This window comes from Echinococcus granulosus (assembly GCF_000524195.1).
Source record: "Echinococcus granulosus chromosome Unknown EG_S00036, whole genome shotgun sequence".
Lineage (NCBI taxonomy): Eukaryota > Metazoa > Platyhelminthes > Cestoda > Cyclophyllidea > Taeniidae > Echinococcus > Echinococcus granulosus.
The window spans coordinates 228,124-249,126 of NW_020170416.1; the positions used below are offsets into that span (position 1 = coordinate 228,124).

At 42.4% G+C, this 21,003-nt stretch overlaps 5 protein-coding genes across 5 annotated transcripts; 2 read left to right on the top strand and 3 right to left on the bottom strand. All coding sequences in view use genetic code 11, as the record gives it.

The window, feature by feature from the left end:
* Window positions 1-844: 844 nt before the first annotated feature.
* EGR_05136 (Galectin-3-binding protein A) lies at window positions 845-7,474 on the top strand (the record flags this gene model as incomplete). The annotated part of the gene is made up of 7 exons (XM_024494385.1): window positions 845-858; window positions 883-1,211; window positions 1,911-2,070; window positions 2,550-2,800; window positions 6,079-6,278; window positions 6,656-6,903; window positions 7,108-7,474. 7 exons carry the CDS (start codon window positions 845-847, stop codon window positions 7,472-7,474), a joined length of 1,569 nt encoding a protein of 522 aa, XP_024351171.1.
* A 1,461-nt stretch (window positions 7,475-8,935) lies between these two features.
* On the bottom strand, window positions 8,936-10,704 carry EGR_05137 (GTP-binding protein; the record flags this gene model as incomplete). The annotated part of the gene is made up of 4 exons (XM_024494386.1): window positions 8,936-9,405; window positions 9,984-10,158; window positions 10,203-10,454; window positions 10,492-10,704. 4 exons carry the CDS (start codon window positions 10,702-10,704, stop codon window positions 8,936-8,938), a joined length of 1,110 nt encoding a protein of 369 aa, XP_024351172.1.
* Window positions 10,705-11,764: 1,060 nt separating this feature from the next.
* Window positions 11,765-12,654, top strand: EGR_05138 (putative U3 small nucleolar RNA-associated protein; the record flags this gene model as incomplete). The annotated part of the gene is made up of 3 exons (XM_024494387.1): window positions 11,765-11,830; window positions 11,873-12,490; window positions 12,565-12,654. The coding sequence occupies 3 exons, from the start codon at window positions 11,765-11,767 to the stop codon at window positions 12,652-12,654; spliced, it is 774 nt and encodes a 257-aa protein (XP_024351173.1).
* Window positions 12,655-13,297: 643 nt separating this feature from the next.
* EGR_05139 (Sodium/bile acid cotransporter 5) lies at window positions 13,298-13,951 on the bottom strand (the record flags this gene model as incomplete). The annotated part of the gene is made up of 1 exon (XM_024494388.1): window positions 13,298-13,951. The coding sequence occupies one exon, from the start codon at window positions 13,949-13,951 to the stop codon at window positions 13,298-13,300; it is 654 nt and encodes a 217-aa protein (XP_024351174.1).
* A 2,071-nt stretch (window positions 13,952-16,022) lies between these two features.
* On the bottom strand, window positions 16,023-19,538 carry EGR_05140 (Solute carrier family 10 member; the record flags this gene model as incomplete). The annotated part of the gene is made up of 3 exons (XM_024494389.1): window positions 16,023-16,093; window positions 17,801-17,972; window positions 18,768-19,538. 3 exons carry the CDS (start codon window positions 19,536-19,538, stop codon window positions 16,023-16,025), a joined length of 1,014 nt encoding a protein of 337 aa, XP_024351175.1.
* Window positions 19,539-21,003: the final 1,465 nt, after the last annotated feature.

Sequence of the window (21,003 nt, forward strand, 5' to 3'; positions counted from 1 at the left end):
TAGCGAAAAGGAATGAGCACATGAAGTCGAGGGGCAAAAAAATCAGCCCGGAACAGTCTCAAGGCTAAGATACGGATGTAATGGAAGACATGACAAAACAGGCACTTACCAAGCAAAGAGGATGCTATGCAATATCACACCCACTAGCTAACGGCCAATTCACGCCAGGAGTAGGCACCCAAGCCCCGCGGGTTATATTGCTACTCGTTTATATAAACCATTTTATTCTAAAACTATCACATATGGCTTTAAAAGCCTCAAGACGTTAGAAACAAATGGCTGTTTTTAAATTCAGTAACATTAAAACTCCAAATTGATCTCCTAAAAAAAGGAACAAGCGAAGTACCTTGCTAGGTTTTCGACTAAAAGGTAGCAAAGAGACTAAAATTTAGGCAAGATATCAGGAGAGCCTTTTTAAAGGCTACGACTTGCTTAAAACCGCATGACGAATTCCTGTTCTGATATATTAAATAAATTTGGGGCAATAAAATTTCACCTGATCATTTGCTGCATTCAAACATTTTCCTGTATAATTCTGATGTTAGTTCATCTTATTTTAAGCAAACCCCACTTCTGATGCAATATTCGTTTTAACGTATCGCTTAAGATTACGTTTTTGGTTGGACCTATATTAAATCCTAACTCCTTGGAACATGCTGAAAGCCTGTCTTCTAGTCCTTTGGCTGTTCACATGTAACAAATTCACAAACTCCATAGGTTTTGTTTTTTTGATTGTTTAAAGCATCTTAGAGGTAAACGGAATTTCTGCTATTCGCTTTGCTCCTCGCAGTGGCCTTTTTCCCCATGGCCGGGATGGAGTTATTGAAGTGAAATTCCTTGGTACATGGTCGTCAATTTGTAACTTTGGCTTTGATTACAAAGCCGCATCAACCGCTTGCTTCATGATGGGATAGTAAGTCTGCTTGAACCCATTCAACGTTTTAGTCCTCCGTACGGTGTTCCGATATTAAATAGTCATAGAACCAGTTCATACCCCACGCGAATTTCGAGTTTCAACTGCACTGGTCGAGTTACACTTGGACCTAACCCTCCCGAGCCCTTGTCTGTTCATCTCGGTTACTGTGAGTACGCTACTGTCGTCCCATCCCCCTGTCATGACCATAAACGTGATGTTGCAATAGCGTGTTTGGAACCGATGAAACTGGGGAACTTCAATGCACCGCCACCGGTCACCTTTGCTCCTGTAAGCTGTAAGTTTTAGTTACTGATATTTACCAATGCAAAGTACTTTTGACTGGATTGACCTGCTGACATTATAATGAATATGAGTATGGAAGTCGTTTTATTAATGGCCTGCAGAAGAACTTGTAGATTAGTAACATAGACAGTATCACAAACATAGCTTAAAACCACTAAAAGAAAATCCAACTTATAGGAGCTTGAAGACATTGTGCATAATTTTGCAGAATAATAAATGCAATGTCATCTTGTTATTTGGCTCCTCTCGCATTGAGCATCTTCTTCAACGATGACATTGACTACTCCTGAGACTGTTTTTTAACTATAAGTGCAGCAATAAATTTAGATGACTTTGAACAGATTCCCTAAAACATCAGTTACGGGGAAACTGTATGGACTAAACCTGAATAGAAAGCTGGATCATATTTTCCCTTGAACATGTTCCGTACAAGGCTCATAGTTTATTATAGCAGCCTTTTTAACACAAAACCACCTTGGCGAATTTGATAATGTAAGCTAATTTCATAATATTTTACTCCGACTCAAGTCCTCAGATGTGCCACCCCTACCACAGATTCTTTATTTTGGCCCATTTTGATTGTGCCATTTACACGGCATGAACCAAGGCTCTTGTCATAATCGTAGTTCGACACGGACGCTAAAATTAACATGTGATTGACAGAATTGAATGTTTTATCGTACTTATGCAGGTCCCAATAATTCAAGTGAGGTTCGTTTAACTCACGGCGGTGAAAAATCGGGTCGACTTGAAGTGAAACATTTAAAGTCGGGTATTTGGGGTACCGTATGTGCAGACGGATTTGGGACGAACGAGGCCAAGGCAGTGTGTCGGATGCTCTGTTCTAGCAGGTAATGCTACCAACGCTGAATAATTGTGTCCTTGCAAAACCATTAAATCTTATCCACACAGCGGCTTCTTCAAGTAACCCTTTTTTAAAAAAGAGTACTAGTATCAGATGACTGAGATGTTTGAATGAACGAGAAGGTGACTAGGCGTTAGACGTACCGTATATAAGCATAGATGGTGGGAGATGTTTTCCTTCTCTCCTTCAATCAATTTTTACAACTGCTACAGATTCCTTTACCTAATTTTCACAAAATATTTTATTCAGTTTCCCATCCACTAATATATTAAGCCTTATATACATTTCTGATGCCACAATCCGTCCATTCAGTGGCTCCTGGTGCGTCTTCTCTGAATTCATTCATTTAGAATTGTTTAATTCAATAGGATCGGCTTGCCTCGCACCTTATTTTTTCTTCCATGACTGATTTACTTGCCGGAATCATATTTATTTCCTTTTTACTTCCGTGTTTCCTGTCCGTAGTGACGATCTAGCCTACGCACATGCCGTCATCAATGTCTTTGGCGGAATGAGTAGAGAAGAGGTGTTAGGAGCTGAAACTGGGGAGGAGGAGTTACCGATTCACTTGGCACGAATCGCCTGTCCGGTGAGTGCGCAATCTCTTAACGACTGCGCTCTTGGCGACGGTTGGGGATCGACGCAAGGATGCACCCACGCTCTTGATGTTGGGGTTATTTGCGGTCCCGAGGCGCCACTCACTCCTCTTCGAATGCGTATGTTGAGAGGAATGGATGCTCCTTTCCCTTATTTTTATAGCCTAATCTTTATATTGTGTATATTCATGATGCAAAAATGTTTATTTGATTTCCGTTCTTGATTCACCTATCTCATGGCCTAGTCGAGCGTCCACCTCAGATCCACAAATCCTGGTAAATCCCTGACAAAACTTATATTCAACAGCACATAAATCAACGACTCCTTATTCCTTATTTATCCATTCATCCATCCTGTATCCATCCATCCATTCTGTGTCTATGCATCCATTTTGTCTTGTATTCATTCATCCATCCATCCTTTATCCATCCATCCATCCTATATCAATTTTGTATCCATCTATCCTATATCCATCCATCCACCCATCCTGTATTCATTCATCCATCCTTTATCCATCCATTTATCCTTTATCCATCCATCCATCCATCCATTTTCTATCCATCCATCCACCCATCTATCCTGTATCCATCAATCCATTCTTTTTGTATCCGTCCATTCATCCATCCTATATCCATCCTTCCACTTATCCTTTTATTCATCTTTTCCCCTATCAACCCATTCATCCATAAGGGAAGAAAATGCTTAAAGTTCCTGTTTGGTAAAAGAAAATATTCACAATACCTAAGTAATTTTTTCTTGAAGGAGCTTTACTTCTTTTTTTAACAGATTTCGGATGTTTCTAGGAGCCTGCTTGTTTTAAATTTACCTGAGTAACAGGTATTTTAGCCTTATCTTATCGCAGTATAACCCTTCGCCAGTTGGTCTGTACTCCTCGCAGACGGTAAAACGTGACGACTTTGTGGGCGCGTTTCAAATTTACTTAGCACAGACCGATTTAAACGAAATTGGTCCGTGTTTTGACATGAGAAGGTACTCTAGACATGCTGATCGATAGGCGACTTTTGTCTCTCCGTGATATGGTTCATTTTTTTCTTAATTAAAGCCCCCACGATCAGCGTCACATATATGTGACGCTCCGGTTTGCGCACCTAAGTCGTTATTGTCACACATATGTTCAACGTCCGTGCATAGGAGATGACTTATTCCACCGAATCATTCCTTAAGCAAATTTCTTGAATTCGAAGTGCAAGAGCGTTTTTTGCTGTGCTAGTTGATCTTCCGCTGAGGTCATCGTAGCCAATGCCCTTTAGGTTCTGGGATCCCATGGAACTGTCCACCTGAGGAATGGATGGAGACAAACTTCAAAATATGAAGCGATGGTTGGTTTTCCTGTCCAACTGCCGAATCCAAAATGGATGGATGGTAAAGGAATGGCTGGATGGACAACTAGATGGATTGGGATGGAAGAATGAATGTGAGCGCATGCAAGGTGGAGGAACAAATCCTCGACTTGGTGGATGACGAATTGAATTGTGATTAGACGGGCGGATTTTCACGGGATAGATAAATGGATAAACGACGGACAGATAGTTAACCGGAAGGTACACTAAAAGCGCTCATAGACGTATGAAGTCTACTTTTCCCCTTTCTTTCATTTTGAAAGAAAGGGGAAAGATTAATTTTCCCCAAGGATAAGTGAGCCACCATAAAAAGCATCTGGTCCGACTTCTACGTGGAAAGTAGACAGCTTCAGCAGAACCGGCATTGCCCAAAGCCATTCATTTCAATACAGGTTTTTGCAGTTCCAATGGCTTTTCTATTCCCGTCATTCCCGCTACTTCTTGATCAGCCTCGTTGAGTTAAAAACAGAATAAATTTGGTTTCCTTTTTCCAGAAGTCGACATTTTCATCTTATTTTGACCGATTGCAGTGAGAAGAGTAACACTGAAAGAGTTAAAAGAAGACATGGAATTTGTGTTGCGCCATCGTCGAGGACTCTTCGCTTCAAAATCGTCGTTAGCATTTTCAGTCACTCATTCTTCAAACAGGGTTGTTCTTTCTCACTCTTCGTGCGTGTGTGTATATTTGTAGACTTGTTTGTTTACCTCGACGACGTCGTCTGTGGCCATTTTTTACACTGTCGAGGTATTTGCGACTTCCAGTATATCAAGTGACGCAAAGATCGGCATTGACGACGTGTTAGAGGATGTGGTACCGGAAGTGACTTTGATACGGTGGAAGAGGTGGTGTGATAGACTAGAATGGATTCCATCATGACTTGTATCAAGTGCGAATCGTTTTTCTTCCGTGGTTCTGCTTTCTTTTAGCTGAAGAATATTCCTCCTGATAGTGCAGAATTCTTTGAGTTTTCAAGTCAAGCAAGGAGTCGTTGGCATCCGAACGAAAAGAAGGAACAGATTTCAAGGGGATAGAATTTGCAAGCACTTGTTCAGGGCAGTGCCTTGCCACATTGGTAAGCCTACTCAAGCGGTTAGTTGATAGCTGGGAAGCTTCAGCATGGAAAGGACGGTCGATAGGGTTGGACATTCTGCTTCACTTCTTCCTTGTGTTCAATAAGCGTCACTTCGTGATTTCAAATCCTCTTGCTTATGAAATACCTTCCTTTTTCACCGATTTCAAAGAAGATCTCCTCCCTAGGACCACCGAACGTTGATTATTTACGATCACGCATTTCATATGGTAAACACTCAGAGAAGTGAATTCGTAGGCAGAAATCATCGGGAATGGAATTATGACTAACAGTCCTACTTCCGCCATTGAAGCTTTTTCAGCATTTAGGTGCACATCCATCCACCCTTTTCCACCCATAAAACTTGCATCCATTCGTCCATCCATTCCGTATTCACCCACCCACCCGTTATCTATCTACCCCTTTTCATCCATTCACCCTTGTCCATCCTGTATCCACCCACCCATCAATCCTATATTCACCCGTCTATCCATCCATAATGTATCCACTCATTCATCCCGTATCCATCCATCCATCCATCCATCAACTCATCCGTCCCCTCCAAATTGGTTCAGCTTCCACCTTATCTGTTTCTTCACTGACCTTTACGAATGGTTGACTTTACATCCATAAAAGCTTTCTACTTCGTTAATCTTCATCGTTAAATGTTGCAGATAGGGGCTTAACTTCACGTCCACATTGAATTCTGAAATAATTTCCGTTTTACACACATTTGAACGCACAAACCGTCACTCGTTTGCAGTTGAGAAGTGATTGTCGGACAACAAATCTCTAGGATTCCGTCCTATTTCCCGTCATCACTTTCCTTATAACTTTATACATCTTTGTCAATCTCGACAAGGAATTCCTTTGAATGGTTTATATCGTACCGTGTCATGTAGCTCAAAGCAAGTCTTACTTTCGCTCCTTCGAAATGATCAGCCATGCTTCATGCTTCAGCCATAGAATCCAACCTGACGTGTGACGGTGAAACGGCGCGTGTTCAATTCAGGCGGGAACAGTTGGGCGAGGTGGGTCCGATGACGGTGCATTTAAATCGAAGCCTACCCGAGGGCTGTTTCTTCAACTTCACCACTCCTGTCGACCTTGATGGCTTTGTTGAAGTCGCCTTTCCCATGGACAAATGTGGCGGCACGTATGAACGAGTGAGTTCCAGAATCCACCTCTAAACCACTTTCTTGCGTCTTCAAATTCAAGAGGTGGAGTAGTAAAGTGGGAATCTCCTGACTTCTGGCAGTCAGTCAGTGTGTCATGAGTGGAGCTGTGTGCCACCGCCGTGAACGCTGATTCGGGGTAGGTCAGAGGGGCCTGCGTAGTTGAAAACAACATTCCCCCCATCCAGCTGTTATCTCACTTCAAACATCGTCATTAGCGTTACCTGTGATGGCACTCTTAGAGACAGCAATGAAGGTTATGCTACGATGTTTAACCAAGTCTAGAGGACTTGAGAAATTTGCACGCGATTCACCTGTCATGTGTTGCTTGGTCACTTTCTTTATCCTCATTTCTCTTCTCCCGGCAGAGCAATTCGACAACCCTAGCAGTGCATCTCTCCCTTGTGGTGAATGCAACTCGCGGTCTGCTGCAATCGGGTGTGAGGTCAGGCGAGGGAGGAGGGACCGAGGTGTTCGTGTTACCCCTCACCTGTCTCGTTGACCGTAGCGACTCCGTCCGCTCCGCCGTGCGCGCTGTCGCCACCAGCCGTCTACAGCCTCTCGTCGCCACCCGTCCGACCCCGCCTGTTCGGCTCACCTTCTTCGCTGACCGACTGTAAGTCATCCACCTGCCTTGCAGAGGAGGCGGGAGACAGATGGTGGCGGGACCCATAGTGACCGAGGATCCAGCAGGGTTGATCATGCATTTAAAAAACTACGATCTTACCGTAACGGATGCCTAAATCCCACTTCTACTGTTGCTTGAGTAGAGAAAACAGCAATTTCTTTGCTGCCAATTTCCAACACCTTCTCATTCCAGATTTCAGAGACGCGTCAGTGACAATATAAACATTCTTCCTCACCGACGGGTATTTGCGCTAATTTCACTGGCACAACCCGAGCGAAACAGCAAGTTGATTCTACGCAACTGCTGGTTGTCTAGCAACGAGACCACCAGTGAAACCAGTATTCCAGTCATCGCTAATGGGTGTCCTGTGAATCCAGAAATCCACTTGCATCCAATTTCTCGAAATGCCGTCGGCTTCTCCTTTGAAACGGCATACCTCAGGAGGAAATCACAACCACTTAATGGTGGAAGTCTGCTTCAACTCTTCGTGGTCTGCCAGACACGCCTGTGCCAAATCTACGAAACCGATCCCAAGTGCATTCAGAACTACTGCAGTTGAAAAAAAACACGAATACAGTTGTTGGTAGGGGTGCTGGTTTGATAGATTGTTTCAGTAGCAAAAGCAGTGTTGCATAAATGTGAATTTATCTACAGGGAAGTTAAACAAGCATTACACATTCGAATAGGTGGTGGGTACATGGTCCTTAAGAGCTGACTCAATGGTTGCTTTAAAGGACTTCTGCGCCTCTTCAAGGTCCTCTTTTTACGTCTCAGCTCGATCAAATCAAGCCAGTGGCGCAGACCCTCCTTCAATCCTAGGACGCAAATAAAATAGCGGTTTACTTAGTTGAAATAAGGAGACATTGCTCAGGAGAAGGCAAGGGCGAGTACCTGTGAGATTGAGCCGCTTTGCAGCAGAGACAAGGTAGACATCTTCAAATCGAAACTCGTGGCGAGGTAGCAGGACTGATGGCAGTCCGCTAGCCTTCGAAATGGCGTCACAGTCATTGCCTAGCAGCACTTCTCGTGCCTCCTCTGCTGTCCCTTGAGCGTAGGGCAGATCGATCTGATGGAACAATAAATGCCTGATCGCGGTCATGAACAAACGTCAATGGAATTAATTTTAGAATAAAACTACCTTCTTATTTACATGGTTTTTGTACATTAAGTCTTAATGCACACATTTCCAGCGAAAAAATATGTCGAAGTCGTTACAAGCAACCAACAACACTAACCTAGTTTGCAGACACCAAAGATGGAGGAAGTCAGAAAACAGGTCACGCTTAAAACTGAGGCAAGGTTCAAGAAGAATTGCCTGAAACAAACCAAGAAAATCAAGGAAAAACACTGAAGGAAAAAAGAAATGTTCGATTTAGCTAGATTTAAGTTTGGTGAACGGGATGATACTACCGATATTAGAATCGCTGAATGAGAAGAAAGATATGGGAATAAATGATGTCCATTACATGTGGAAGTAACCAACCGGAGGACTGGGTGGTGTCCAACCAATCACGATGCGGCAAGGGTAATTTCACAAAAAGGGAGATTTGCTCAAAAGCAATTAACTGTGGATAGTGTTAATGGGGCTTTCATGCAGAAAGCATATGTCCATTACTAACAAGAAATTAAGTGGATAATCTTACGTTCACAAATTGCTCGCCAATAATCTTCGACAAACATCGAAAAGGAGGAAAATTACTAAACAGCCTAATATTTCGCAAAGTGAAGTGGGGGACCCTGTGACCCGAATCATGTTGAGTAAAATGTCTAAAGGGACTCACGAACAGCTATTCGAGTCTCAGTGGACAGCTAAAAGTAAAAAAAAACTAATCGAGAACCGATCCAACCAATCACAGGGTTGTGAGGGCTCCAATTGCTTGAAAATTGAGTTATTTCTCCTACCAAAAAATACTAGCTGAAATGAAATTACTTAATGCGCAGCACAATTATCATTGGAAAGTAGTCAGGACTGCAAATCAACGGGTTACAAAATACATGTCTTATTCCACCAAAATAGAGATCAAACAGACCTCATAAAAGGCCTTAAATGAGTGAGATAAATAATACTCTGATTTTCGAAGGTAGTTCGGCAGATTCTGTCCAAACAATCAACCAGCAAACGGGATGGTGTAACGTAGAAAGTAGACCATATTTCAAAGCTCCTCTTGTGATTTCTACATCTATGACAATGCTTTGGATAAGAGGCCAGCCGGCATGGCAAATCCTTGCCAAAAAGCACCTTATTAATAGCACAGAGCATTGGCTTGCCGAGGAGACGACCAAAAGCGTAGCGTTGCAGCTGACTGACTAGCAGAACTGCGGCAGCCAACGGCGTGCGTAGGGGAGCATGCTGGTTCGCCTGGAAGCCAAGGGCATCGAGGACCACTAGGAGACAGGCGGTGCGCTCAACGTGTTTCAGGAAGGCTGTGTGGCGCAACGGTGGGGGCGACTGCTGATTTGTATCAAACTTAGCGGCTATGTCCGCCAGACCTGAAGCAGAGGATAGGACTAAGGTAAGAGCAGATCCAAAAGCCAATCTAGCTGTGTCCAAACATCAGGACTTCAATCAGTCCAAAAGACCCTCCCAGATTCCTGCTTCTAAGTGGACGATAGGACGAGAAAATAATTTCGCTTCACAACATTGTTCGATCTTAAGCAATAAAAATAAAATGAATTCATACTATGCGGTTCGCAGTGACAAGGCGAAAAATGGATTCACCGAGGTTTACGGGACGCACCACCATTGTTAGATCTAATGGTCCTCTCAGGGTAATTAAAAAAAATTCTCCTATGGACTTCGCTCTTATCCCATCTCGAAGCATAGAGAGCGCAGAGAACGGCTACAAAACGTGTCCTGTACCTTATTTGGAGGACAATTGGGCAAATAACTCACTAGCAAACTCGAAAACAAGGCAACTTCGGTCGGCGGAAAGTATATGACCGGAGCCTTGCTAACAGAGTGAACCCTTCACAAGTGTTTTCACTTTACCGTAAATAGCATACCTAAATAGCTAGGGCTTTCTGTAACTGATGTTAAACAAAAAACAACGGTAAACTTTTGAACGTACCCGGCAAATCTGTCATTGTGATCGTTCGATGATCGGAAAAGCTGATAGCAGCTATCTGTGGTCTCAGGGTGGTAAAAGGATAGGCAGCAATTTTCACCTTAGCTCCTGAGAGCGCCTGCAGCAGACTCGATTTTCCTGCATTAGGCAGCCCGATAAGTCCAACGTCTGCCATCAACTGGAAGGCAAATGGAAGAAGAATGAAAAAAAACATTGGCACACCTTTAGGTCCAGCACTATCGACCGCGCCTCTCCTGGACTGCCAAGATAATTAGTTACTGGCGTGCCACCATAACCACCCTGAGCAACAAGCAATCGCTGATCGGGTTCGTCAAGGTCACCTATTAGTCTTGCGGATTCACCCGGATTACTAATGGAGACGGAAACCCCAACGGGGACTGGAACTTCAATGTCGGCAGCATTGGTACCAAAGCATACGCCACGTCGAGAGCTACAGGGTTTACCACAGTTAGCCTGTAAAACAAAAGAAAAATACAAAACCATGGAACACCGTTGAGGTAACACAAGAATGAAACTGTACAATAAATCGCCTTTTGGGATATTTATCAATTATGCCAGTGAGAGTTTGCCCCTCCACACTACGAAGGTAAACACTTCCACCATTGCCACCCTTTCCGCGGATTAGAGGGTTTCCGGCACTGCCTGAGCCGGATTTGACATATATCCGCAAGCGATCAATAAACTCTCCGGCTTTTCTGCTCATTGTGTGAACACAGGCTAGTGGGCCATTAGAGTGGGTACCAAAACACTACATTTGTGCATTTCGAATACTAAAGAAAAATTCCGATGAATGATAAGGAACCACAGGTTGTCCTAATAATGTGTATAATAGTAAGAATTAGGCGCAAAACAAATACACTTATGCATTAAAAACAGTGCGATTGCACAGGCAATAGTAAAAATGTCATTATTAAGATCCCGTTTATCGAACTCGAAATAATCCTTAGATATTAAAATTTTAGGAAGAAGTTAACAAAAGTGACATTTACATAGACGGTAATGCAGCAAAATTGACGTTTGATATTGGATTTATGCTGGAGAATCACCAGATATTAAAATTACTACCTACAATTCCGCAAAAAAATACGTAGACCAACAAGTCATACAGTTGGCGTTAAATAGACGCTGCCTCAAAATACTGCAAATTTTTTCACTAGGTTAATCACCAACTTTAAAACAAATTCGAACAAAGCTTAAACCAAATTAGTTATGCTGTTTAATGGCGGTATTCCTAATAGTGAAGCAATGTATTTTTGCGGTTCTTCCCCTTCTTAAGCGTTGTACTTTCCCTCCTAATCTTCTCCTTATTAACAAAAATGTCTAAATTAAATCAATGGGCTGTTCTAAGAACACTAGGAACAGGGAAGAGGAGACCGGCCAGTCTCGCCCTACACTATTGGTATCTTATAATATCATACGAATTTGTGAATCCCTAGAAGTAAAGCAGTCATGCATTTAGCATTTACACTCCTTTTTTTGTTTTTAACGTCTGGAATTCAATTTTACTCTCACAAATGCTTCGGGTTATATAATTCATAAAATTTAATGAACATGCTGCACTACTGAACACTGCCACGACCCAAATTAAGTGCGGCTTTCGTGTAAAATTTTTATTTAATAAAAAAATTAAAAAATATACACAATTTGTTTAGTATTCTCATTTTTAAATGAAATTTTTAGTGTTTATATGAACTTGTTTGTGACCGCTTTAGTAAATCGCCCAACAGTGGGAGTCCTCATTGGGACAATTGGTGCGTGTTGCCATGCCGTTTGCTTCTTTTAAGAATATTCAGAAGCGTAATGCTCGTTTACACAAGGAGAGGTCTCAGGTACTGTGGTGCTTACTTTTTAGTAACTCTTTGCCTATTTAGCCGGCTGCAAGGGCCAAGTTCGGACCTCTTCCAAAAAAGAAGGATTTTATTCTTCGATCAAGAGATGAGGAGGCGAAGAGGAACCGCATACGCGAGTTAAAGAGGAAGGCGCTGACGAAAAATGAGGACGAATTTTACTTTGCTATGCATAACACTGCTCATTCGGTAAAGCTTTTGTTTATCCTAATACCAATAAATCAGGAAGAAAAGGGTCACATTCTGCTAAACAATACGAAGGAATACAGTGACTCAGAACTAGTAGATATGCTTTCTTGCGATATTCTTTACCTTCAAAGAGAACTCACCATAGAGATGTCAAAGATTCGAGAACTTGAATCACGTTTTAATCTCCTCCCCGCTGATCCCTCGGTAGCTAGTAGGCGTCTGAAGCCAAAGCGAACTGTTTTTGTGGAGTCGATCGAAGAGGCTCGTGCTGTGCGGTCCTCTTTTGATCCTTCAGCCGTCTCAATCCAAATCCCCGGTAGTGTGCCCGCATCGGATGCAGATGCACTAATGGATTTGCAGGCTGCTGGTTATAAGGAACTTTCAAAACGCTTGACTCGAGCGGAAAAGCTGAAACTTGCCATTGCGAAGCGTGAGGCTAAGGCCACACTGATGGTAAGTTTCGTCTGAATATTTGAAATGGGGTTTTTGTTTCTTGGTGCTTATTTTGTCTATCTTTTGAATTTTAGAGAAGCGCTAATGTGAAATACAAGGTTATTCGAAAAGGTAATAGGAATCATGCCCCTGTGTACAAATTCGAGCAAAGGCGGTATAAATAACCAGCAATAATATTTGCGGTTTTGCGGTTTTTTAAAGTGGTGATATTTTCCTAGAATGAATTTCTTTCATTAGGTATTGCTTGTCAAACTTTGGTGCGCGGCATGTTTAACACTTCTGTTTGTTTATCCTGTTTCATATTGACGTGTTGTTGTTTCATAAGTTCCTGCAATCAACGATTGTTTGTTAGGTTTAGTTTGTCGGAGTCCCCCTTCAAAGTGAAATAGGAAATTTTTCTTTATCATGCTTAGTGGAAAATCTCATGGCATAGGTACACTCTCATGTAAGTCATTTATTGGGATTCGTGTTTGTGATTGATGACAAGCAGGTAGTTTAGCCATATACGGGAAAATTGTGTTTTTTGGAAGCTGAAAAAGAGTGTGAGGAAGTACTCATACCACTTGCAATTGGCTGAATTATTGGTTTTTAAATAATGGAATTTGCTGTTAACGGTCGGCTGATGTGTGGTTTAAAATTTCAATTTATTTGCCTTAACTAACAAGCCTGACTGAGTGATTTTGAAAGACCAGAAGTGTTGCTCCAATAGATCAGTTGATTACTCCACGTTTTATACACTACGATGGATGTCATGTGATTGTGAGGAGGAAATGGCAAGTAGAGGGCGAGGGAGGACAGCGGCAGTGTCTAGGGGATTATCGTTTCAAAATTCTGATCCTTCGAGGAGGATTTCAGTCCCTTCTGCTGTTCCTCATCATCCGTTCCTACCAGCTCTGTTATCTTTTTCTTCCGACAGCACTGCGAACACTTTCCTTCCCTAATCGCCACAACGGCGTAAGCAAGCATTAACGGAAACGGTGTGATGAAACCAACTACGAGAGGTATCGCTGCTCCAATGTCTCCCTCTGGTTGTGGCATTGAGTAGAGTAGTACTAGAATAGCAATTCCATTGTTCTGGATGCCCGTCTCGATGGATATGGTGAGAATCTCAGCTCGAGAACGTCGGCACAGAAAAGCGAGTAGAGCAGCAAGGAGGAAGCCCATCCAAGGTAGAGCAGCCGCTATGGGGAAGAGAAGAGGATAGGCACCCAGGAGAGCATAGATGGGCAAGTTGACGTAGATGCCAAATCCAATGATGATAAAGATGAAGGAAAAAGCCAATGGGCGAAGGAATAGGCGAACCATGCGCTTAGCGGAATTAGGAAAACGCCATTTGATCAACATGCCGAGGACAACGGGAACGACGACGTAACAAAGTTGGCCGGCGATTTGGGTGTAGGGGATGTGGATGGCTCTGGTATCGAGGAAGAAGCGGCCGTAGATGAAGAGCATCAATGGCATCATGCCTTGAAGGGGAGAAAACTCTCGATTGTGGTCTTGTGCAAATAAGAATAAATAACCAACTCCTTTGAATGAAAAGCATGCATTTAGTCTTCTTGGGGAAGGGCTTTTTCGCAGAAGCATGTTCATCCGGTTCCGCGGTGTGGTTAGTTTTTATGCGATATCTCCTTGATTTTTTTTCCTAAAGTTAATGGTTTAACAATGTCTCAAAACGCGATTGCTTGCAAATTTAATTTCGCATAATCAACATGAGGAACAAGGCTCTCAGCTGTAGCTGAGTTAAACCGTCAATTTTACGATCCTATTGCGAGGCATTTGGGAAAGCAAGGGTACGGTGTACCACGTTTGGTGGTGAAACGATTCCAAAGGGTGGTTATGTCTTTGCAAATGGGTAGTTCTCACTACCGCTCAAGACCTTAGACTCATTTCGCCTTCTACTAGGTTGAGAAACTGGTTTCCTAAGACTCTAAAACTGCTTTAAAGCACTGACAACTACCTCAGTGCTTTTTGGGATAATTGGGTCTAAATTCTTTAGCAAAAGTTGGCTTTATTTAGAACGAATCGCCATGACATCCCTGTCGGCAACGACTTATTGGGAGGTATCGCATTGCCGCTTCAAATGGTTATCCATTTGGCGTCACAAGGTTGCTCCTTATACTCCGCATCAAAACCTTATTCAAGAATAAAAAACACACTGCGCTCTGTGCAGTTTATGGCTACTTTGCAAGTATTTCAATAGCAGTTGAGTTGAAAGTCGACGACTGAATTAACGCTTCAACTGCAAAAATTAGACAAGTTGGCTTTTAGATTGTCGCGAGGGTGTTGATAACCTAAATTTAGTCCAAAAAAAACGAAGGCACTAAAGAATTAGTTTATTCAAAAATTGCAGTGCAGTAACTGAAACCCACTAACACTTGCATAAATAACAAATGGCACTTGTGATTATTGTAGCTTTTTTAAAGTTGGTTTTTTTGAAACAGCATTTGCATTTGCTAACCTAGGTGAACGGTGAGCTTAAGCTTTTTAGCTTTGTGCTTAAAGTAATCCTAAAACTAACTAATGTTGCAACTCAATAAGTGCAGTTTTACGTGCTTGACTATATTTTGGGTCTGTTGCGCCTTCGCCTACATTAGAATCTCTTTAACTCTTGCACCACAGTCTCAGAGTGGAATCGTCCACAGTGGTCCAGGTTTTTTGTAAAAAGCATGTATACTTAAGTATTTTGGTTCATTAAACAGATACTGGGAAAGTTATTGAAAGCATGCTTATTCTCAAATTAAGCAGATCTCTTTCGGCCACCCCATTTGGAGCAACCGCAGGTATCATGAAATGACAAAAAACACCAATTGCTCATCTTTGACTTCTGCGTCTTGGTAAGGAAACCTAATTACAAGTGGTATTTGCAGATTTTTTTCATTAGAGTTACCGTCTTGAGCCAAAAATATCATAAAATCATTCGCATTCTACGTGTCTCCGTGACTGTGATCTTCAGCTGCGTGGTGTGCGAAACGGTACCGTTACTTTTACCAGTTGTTTTTGAGAGCCATTAAATGCCTGTCAGAAGATAATCAAAAGGCCTGATCTTCACAAATCCAGCACAATTGAACCTTCATCTCATTCATTGCAAAGTGTGTCCTGATGACAGCCATTAAGTGGTTGATTAATGGATTTAAGATTCGACTTTAGCTAAACCTTACAGTGCATTGTTAACATTTTCTGTGCAAGTAAAAGTGTTGGCAGTCATTCAGGAACAAAAATTCTAAAAATTCGGTGAACATGCATCTCCTTTCTTCAGTCTTAAAACGAAGCATTCAAGCCTTGAAACAAAGTATTAACAAGTATAAAATACCACATTATTGTTATGATTGAGTTGGAGACAAATTCTACTTTCTAAGAAGGGTGGGACTGTTTGTAGGGGAAAATGGGAACAAAGCCGTTACTGATTACTAGATTTTAGGCATAAATAAATTAATAGGCGATTTTGATAATGCTCATATTTTGCTACCTCATTTCCTTCCTTAGTCCCTGCTAAGATCCTAAGGGTGAATCGGTAGTATGCCAGAGCTCTCATTTATCGTGATATGACTGCTTCTGCCCAAGCAACATAGCTGCAGGCAAGTTTAATGTCGTCTTCCGAAGCTTCTAGAACAAAAGCACCTATACCAGGTAGCCTCGATTACGTCAGCACTATTTACAAGTCTCAGTGATTGTAAAATTTCATCATTTATTAGTGCTGCCATTTAATCGCCCAGGTATGCGGTGATGACGCAAAGCAGTGGCGATAATGATGACGGCGTGACGGAACAATCGAACACGTGGGCTACTTAGTCTTCATGATTTCGGTACTCCTGGGCACTGCTTATGCCTCACAAGTAAATTTACGTTTTAACATCCTTAACAACTCAGTAGCTAGAAGCTGTTTTGGAACAAGCCACTAATATGAGTTGAGTGTTTTTTTTGCCCTTAACAAGATTAAACAACTGACAGCCTCAATCAACAAGAAATATGTAACTTAAAAATGGGGTGCGGTGAATTTGATCCCAAAAGGTTCTGTCTGCACTTTTGATAAAAAAACGAACAGGAACACCAACTCGGATTCCCGCTACGCTTCAATCGCAAAAGCAGCATCGCTAAATGATATCATCAGAGCGCATTTAAACAAAATGGTAACAAAACTTGATAAACATTTCCATTATCAAGTGGCAGTCAAGACAGTCAAGCGGAAAGCAGTTTTTGCTAGATTATTACTTGCCCGTTGGTATGCTAGCGAAAAATCAAGAGGTTTCCCCACTTCCAAATGATTGACAATTACACGTAAATTTTGAGGCGTTTCACAGAAGAACGAAGAGAATTGCTGTTCATTTGGCTATTGCGAACTCAACAAAAGTGGTAAAAACCTGTGAATGACTGACAAGTATCGTGAGACCTTCCTTTCCACATTTGACTCCGCCATGCCGATGCCTTAATCCGCATCAAAACCACCACATCAGTTTAGCTATCAACGGTGCGGCCCCAGGCTCCACAGCAAAGCCTGTGACCAGTTATTTGACTTCGCGGGGTGACCTTCCATCTTCTGCCTCTGTAATGAAGTGGTCCTCGATTCTAAGAGGCCTTGATACTATCCGGGAAATTTAATGAAGCAATTTTGTAAAAAAGGATACTGGATTATAACAATTGAAAATTACAGTCAAGGGTTGGTACCTCTCTGGCTGACTCAGTGCAGATGGCAAAAATTTGGCATCCTTTGAGTAAAATTTGCAGATGGGATGAATTTCTCATAAAAGTACTCCACCTACTCGGTACTATCAACTCATCTCACCTCACCATCCCATCGCATGTCATCTCAGTATGTACTATTTGACCTTGACACCTGACACCTACTTGTCACCTGGCACCCTGTATCTGGTCTTTAAATCTATGGTACTGACTTGATGAACAGAGTGACGTCCGATACAAAGCGACTGTGAATACATGAATTTTTTCGATTATCCCTCCTCTTAGTTGCATAGACAAAAAGATGTCGTGATTATTACAAACATACTTTCCTTTGCTGAGGTGACAAAGTCACTGCCACAACCAATTGACCACGTTTAATTAACGTGATCAAGCAGTGGTCCTCATCATCAACATTAACCAACAAACTGGGTTCACACAAATGCATCCCTTATTAGGCATAAGTTTGTTTGGAAGAATTTGAGGTCATCAACAACTACGGCGGGTTAGAGTTAGTGTGAGGGATATTTCAGAAGTTACATCTAACCACGGAGCTCCAGATGATGTTGTCCATTTGAATGGGTGGGAATGGAAGGGTGGATGGATGAATACAAAGTGGTTGCACAGTTAACTCACCCAATGCAGTGATGGAGCTGATGAAGGTCATGGTCATGCTCAGATTGAGGTCACCATGCAGCAACAGTGTCCAGATATTCGACCCACCTCCACCTGGACAGCAACCAGTGGTGAGGAGACCGAAGCCGAACTCCGATTTGATGGGCACTACCATGGCCACGCCGAAAGCTATCTGCATTCACCACCACCGCCACCGCCATCACCGTCCCATGTGGAGAATAATGGAAGGAAGGAAGAAGGGAAAAATGAACCTCTCATTAATGTTAGGCAGTGAGGAAGCACTCTCAAGTACGTCATCCTTGAATCAATAGAAACCTTAATTGTAGAAGCGTTTCAGATTGTCAGGGACCTGCAGAAGTGACATGATTACTTACACACACACACACACACACACACTTGAAGATTTATTGGGGACAAGCCAGTCTTCTACGCATCCATGATCGTATTTGCTCCATTCTATTAGTCTAACTTATAAAATCACCTTTGAAATGACTAGAGGAACAACATGAGCCTGTGACGATCCACACTTTGACAGGTGAGGCTGTCACCCGACTCTCATAGCGCACATGACATTATCGAGCCTGGGTTTTAGCATCATACTTCACCAAGAACTGCTGGTAGATCTCGATGCACACTCCTTGCTGCACCTCCTTTGTCACCTTCATTTATGTTTGTCTCCCGTGAGTCCCTCTACATACAGTAAAACAAAGCACATTGTTTTCCAGTCAGTCAGCAGTCCTGGCACACGGGAAGACTTAATTAGACGTTAGAGAGCAGCAACCTTCAAGTTTCACCTCATGAAAGCAACCACGCATTACTTGTACCGATTTTTGGAAGGTTATTACACTTTTATGAAAGTATAAGGCTACTTCATGTGTACTTTTACAAAGAATAAGTACAAAGGAGAGTGAAAGGTTGGCCCTAAGGTGCTCTTGGGTCCCTCCAGTACGATGAGATGTAAACTTACCAAAGGCATCAATCCATATTGACAAATAAAGCCGATAATTGGTGCCACAGGTTTCTTGAAGTGCTTCCAAATCAGCATGACATCTAACTCACATCCCATGACTAGTGTAAGGGCACACACCATGACAGCGACAATAGCTCGAAAGATGGTTTCCATAATGCCTCTAGAGCGTAGAATTTTTAGGTGAAGACCCATTGCTGCTCCACCGCCTGCCTCATACACTCGACTTCCGTTAACTAGCCACGATGTGTACTGCTTCACTGAGGTGTCATTGGAGGGATCAAAGGAGAAGAGCACTCCTTCTCTACCCCCTGGTTTTGCCTCTCTCATCCAAACCTTCAAGTAGACACTACCCATTCGATGTAGACAAATAGTGAAGTTGAGAGTCATGTCAACGGAGCCGGGTGAGAGGTACATCCAGAAGGGTGGCAGGAGAGTTGCCACCTCACTGATGTCGGTGTCAAAAGAGATGGAGAGGGGGATATCTGTGTGCCCAGTGAAGTTACACACGAGGAGGTGGGGTGTAATGCTATTCTGCGAGAAGGTGAGGTTGCCTTTAAGACAGGCGAGACTGAGATCATAAGTGGCAGCAGTTGTGGTAACAATAATGATGGGAGTCACTTGATCGACAGTTTCTGCGTCGATCCGTTTTCGATCATCCAATACCCAGGGATCGGTTATTAGACCCCCAATGGATTCTTTAACCGTGATGTTGGAAAATGCTGAAACTTGGTTAAGAAGATGGAGGAAGAGGAAGCCGAGGAAGTGCATTCTTCTTATCGTTGTGGTAGTGCCTATGAAAACGACTTGTGTGCATGTGAGATTTGTCTGTGTGAATTTTGGTCTAATCAACCACTCAATAAATACACACACACACGTACGCACGGAGGTATACATGCACGCGTGCATACAATACGCTAGCACTTTAGAAGTGCTAGGGGTCAAGGTTTACGGCGTCTGCCTTGACTACTAATTACTTCGGATTATTAAATCACTTGCTTAGAATTAGTCACGCGTCTATCAATAGGTAGAAAGGAATTTTTCGCAATTTTTACTTCATTTTGTAACTTATTAAACAAATAATTATTAAATTTAAACAAAATTAACAAATGTGACCCTCAATTTCCCTTCATTTGGCCTGAATTTCGGTGCTATTGATTATCGATCGGTGTGACATGTAGTCAGGTGAGTGCGCAGGACCATCGATTTTCCCCAATTGGGGATATTTACTCACCCGCTTTATTGATTTTTTTGCGGAAGCTCTAGGTGAGATGTGAAGTTGCCATTTAAGCAATTTAGGCGAGAATGAGGCAATAGGAATTCTAAGTTTTTAAAAATATCTCTTAAAATATAAGTATGTAAAATGCAGTTAAATTTTTTAAAGGGTAAATCTGTTGGAATTTACCGAAGGAGGAGGGCGCAACTCTTCTATTTAACATTTGACAACGTAAACACTGCATACGCTACATACACCACGTGGATTTCACTGCTCATCTGTAACATCTTAGGCTGATACGCCTGCACAATGCACTTGTCAGCATTCGCTCCACAACTCTTCATGTCTTCCTCCTTCCGTATTGCACGTGATTCCATCTGCCTTTGGTAGATCCGACCAGACAGACCATCACCAAAACACTTGCCATTCTAGCATTTACTTGTCCGCCAAAGCGACAACTCGATAAAATGTTTTACTGCAAGGCAGGAATAGGCGAAAGGTGGGAATCGGTGCTTTCAACTGTGACTCAGTGGAATAAGGTGGTCGTGAACAGTCCCAACTGTCTCTGTGTGGCCTATCAAACACTACACTACCACAGTTCATTCTATTTGTAAAAGTTTGAAACGACTGAGATCCATCGGATCCAGCCAGCTTGGAACGTGTGATACTGCCGTCGTAACGACCACCGTGCCACCTATTAACCGGTTTCTTCAAATCGTCCACATCTTTGAAGGCGTTGCTTAAGGATTCCTCCTTTTTGGCCTCAAAAATGCAATTATAATCAAGAAATATGGACTGGCGGATAATTTTGATTTTAAAGATGAGGCTTCAGCGGAGACCAAATTGGAGGTTGATGAGAGTCATCCATACACGCGCTCTCAACACGTTCCAACAGGGGCTTTAAGTCGTCAGTGCGACCCACTTGCCACGTGGAACGGATGACTCAATACCAGAGTAGTGAAGATCTCTAAAGAATCACAGCACAAACTGATACATTTTCTTCACTCTCCAGCCAATGCA